The sequence below is a fragment of the Palaemon carinicauda genome, chromosome 21 (genome assembly GCF_036898095.1).
Source record: "Palaemon carinicauda isolate YSFRI2023 chromosome 21, ASM3689809v2, whole genome shotgun sequence".
NCBI classification, from domain to species: domain Eukaryota; kingdom Metazoa; phylum Arthropoda; class Malacostraca; order Decapoda; family Palaemonidae; genus Palaemon; species Palaemon carinicauda.
Genome location: NC_090745.1, coordinates 99252711 through 99255210, shown reverse-complemented (window position 1 = coordinate 99255210; position 2500 = coordinate 99252711). Strand labels below are relative to the sequence as shown.

At 31.7% G+C, this 2500-nt stretch overlaps 1 protein-coding gene across 3 annotated transcripts in view; it reads left to right on the top strand.

The window, feature by feature from the left end:
* Positions 1 to 2500, top strand: part of LOC137615345 (inactive phospholipase C-like protein 1) — a 1261629-nt gene that overhangs the window by 623152 nt on the left and 635977 nt on the right. For all 3 annotated transcript variants that reach the window (XM_068345149.1, XM_068345147.1, XM_068345146.1), the window contains exon 3: positions 778 to 927. In XM_068345149.1, the coding sequence (XP_068201250.1) occupies positions 778 to 927 (150 nt within the window). The remainder of the gene's footprint in view (positions 1 to 777; positions 928 to 2500) is intronic.

The following is a 2500-nucleotide window of genomic DNA, read 5'->3' as shown; positions in this document are numbered from 1 at the left end:
ATAATAGTTAAATAGATTCTCAACAATTTAATAGAAAATATCATTTATATTTCCATCATTGTATGAATTATCACAAACCGAGGAAATATTTGAATACATTACAAGTCCTAATTCCAAGAAACAAGAAAAGTTTATTACAAATTGTTCATTACTTCTCTTTTAAATTATTTATTTCTTTGTTTCCTCTCCTCACGGGGCCATTTTTCCCTGTTGAAGCCCTTGGGTTTATAACATCCTACTTTTCCAACTAGGTTTGTAGCTTAGCCTGTAATAATAATAATACCTAGAAGGGCACTCAGTAGAGCGCAGACCTCCGCCGTGGCAGCTTATTTCTCACCATTTTGACCTGGACCTTTGACCTTAACATGTATTAATTGGCATGGATTTTCAACACTCAAATATGAACCAAGTTCGAAGTCTCTGTGACAACGATGACCAAACTTATGACTGATTACGTGAATTGGATATTTTGCTTGTCCATGACCTTGACCTTCCAAAATTTGACAATTTCCAGCTTCTTGCGTAACAGTTAATCCCTGCAAGTTTCATTACTCTACGATTAAAATTGTGACCAGAGAGTTGTTCACAAACACACAAAAAAAGAAAAAAAAGAAGCGGGGTAAAACATAACCTCATTCCAACTTCATTGGCGGAGGTGATAATAATAATAATAATAATAATAATAATAATAATAATAATAATAATAATAATAATAATAATAATAATAATAATACCACATAAAACCCAAAATAAATGTTCATTTTCCTTTCGTTTCAGCTTACGACTGTTTGGAGTACATGATTGAAGGGACGAGTATGGTGAAGCTTCGGGCCAACAGTCGACAGTATCACCGCTACTTCCGCTTGTTAGAGGACTTATCGGCCATTAGGTGGACGCCCACATCCAAAAAGTCCAGCAAGGCCCAACGTAAGTGTTTCCCTGACTTTCTCTTTGTTGAAATTTGTATTTTTCCTAGTTAACATACACATACATATACTGTGCATGTATATATATATATATATATATATATATATATATATATATATATATATATATATATATATATATATATATATATATATATATACTGTATATATATATATGTATATATATATGTATGTATATATATATGTATATATATGTATATGTATATATATACATATATATATATATATATATATATATATATATATATATATATATATATAAATCATTACGGCTGAAGAATTACATAAACTCCCGAGCTCCAAACTCACCTGCTTATTTTTACGTAAATCTGTTATACTTAAAAAATATCCGAGCTCTGAAAATTTTACGCAACTCCCAGACGCCAATATTTATGAACACTGAATATCTAAAAAGGTCTCTTACGTTACTCAAAATGAAACTGGGTGATTAGTTATGTGAACTATTCTAAAACCAACCTCTTACTTCGGTTCTTATTCAGGGAATACGAGCAAAGCACTGAGAAAGAATACACACTACAAAAATAGATATATTCTATAAAAAGTTACACCAATTCCAAATTAACACCAAAATTAAATCACTTGAAATATTAAATCTGCCCTAAAGACTAAGACATAAGAAAGACAGACCAAAAATGACACTCTACAAAAATTATACAATCACTTGTTTCACTTGAAATTAATTTATAGAAATATTTAATTTTGATAATTAATGAAAGGAGTTAACACTTTAACACTCTAATGAACATACAATAATGAAATATACTTATATGTAACTGTTACACCTACGTCTTTTGGTTCACATAAGGTTACAGAACGATTAAGCAAAAATTTTAATGCACTTTACTGTTTAACCTAAATCTCACAGGGCCAGTTACAAATATTTTTGTTAAAATGTACTTACATTAACACACTACACTTGAATTAACATCCAATAATTTGACCAATGTTTGAACAACACTATACATACTATATGTTGGGTAGAAATCACTTTTACCGTTTGAGAGGACACACACTTGAGAGGAGAGAGGGCAGGTGGACGTTGGCTCACTCAAAGGGATAGGGTGGGTCTCCTCTGCTACTTTTGCCCTCCTAGGGTCTATATATATTGACTTAATATGTCTAGAAATTTCTATTAGATCATTATCGTAGCGTGGGGGGGCATGGCTCTAGCGGCGTAAGGTTGCCAATGTAGTAATTTGAAGAAGGGGTACTAACCTTGCTTGCGAGGCAACGCTCTCAGCTAACTCCGCCCACCTTCCTCTCGTAACAATAAAAAAAGTTACTTCAAGAATATTCAGGCAATTTCTAACCATGTAGAAACATAAAATTTACGTATTCCCTCGTGCTTATACCTCGTGTGTGTCATACAGCATTCCTAAATGAGCTTATATAAGACTTCGTAACAAAACTGTGTGAAATAAAAAGTTAATTCTTTAAAAAATAACGTAAATTTACATATACTGAACTGAATGAAAATACAACTAAATGAATGGCGAAAGTTTTATGTAATTTACATACATGACTTAAACCTC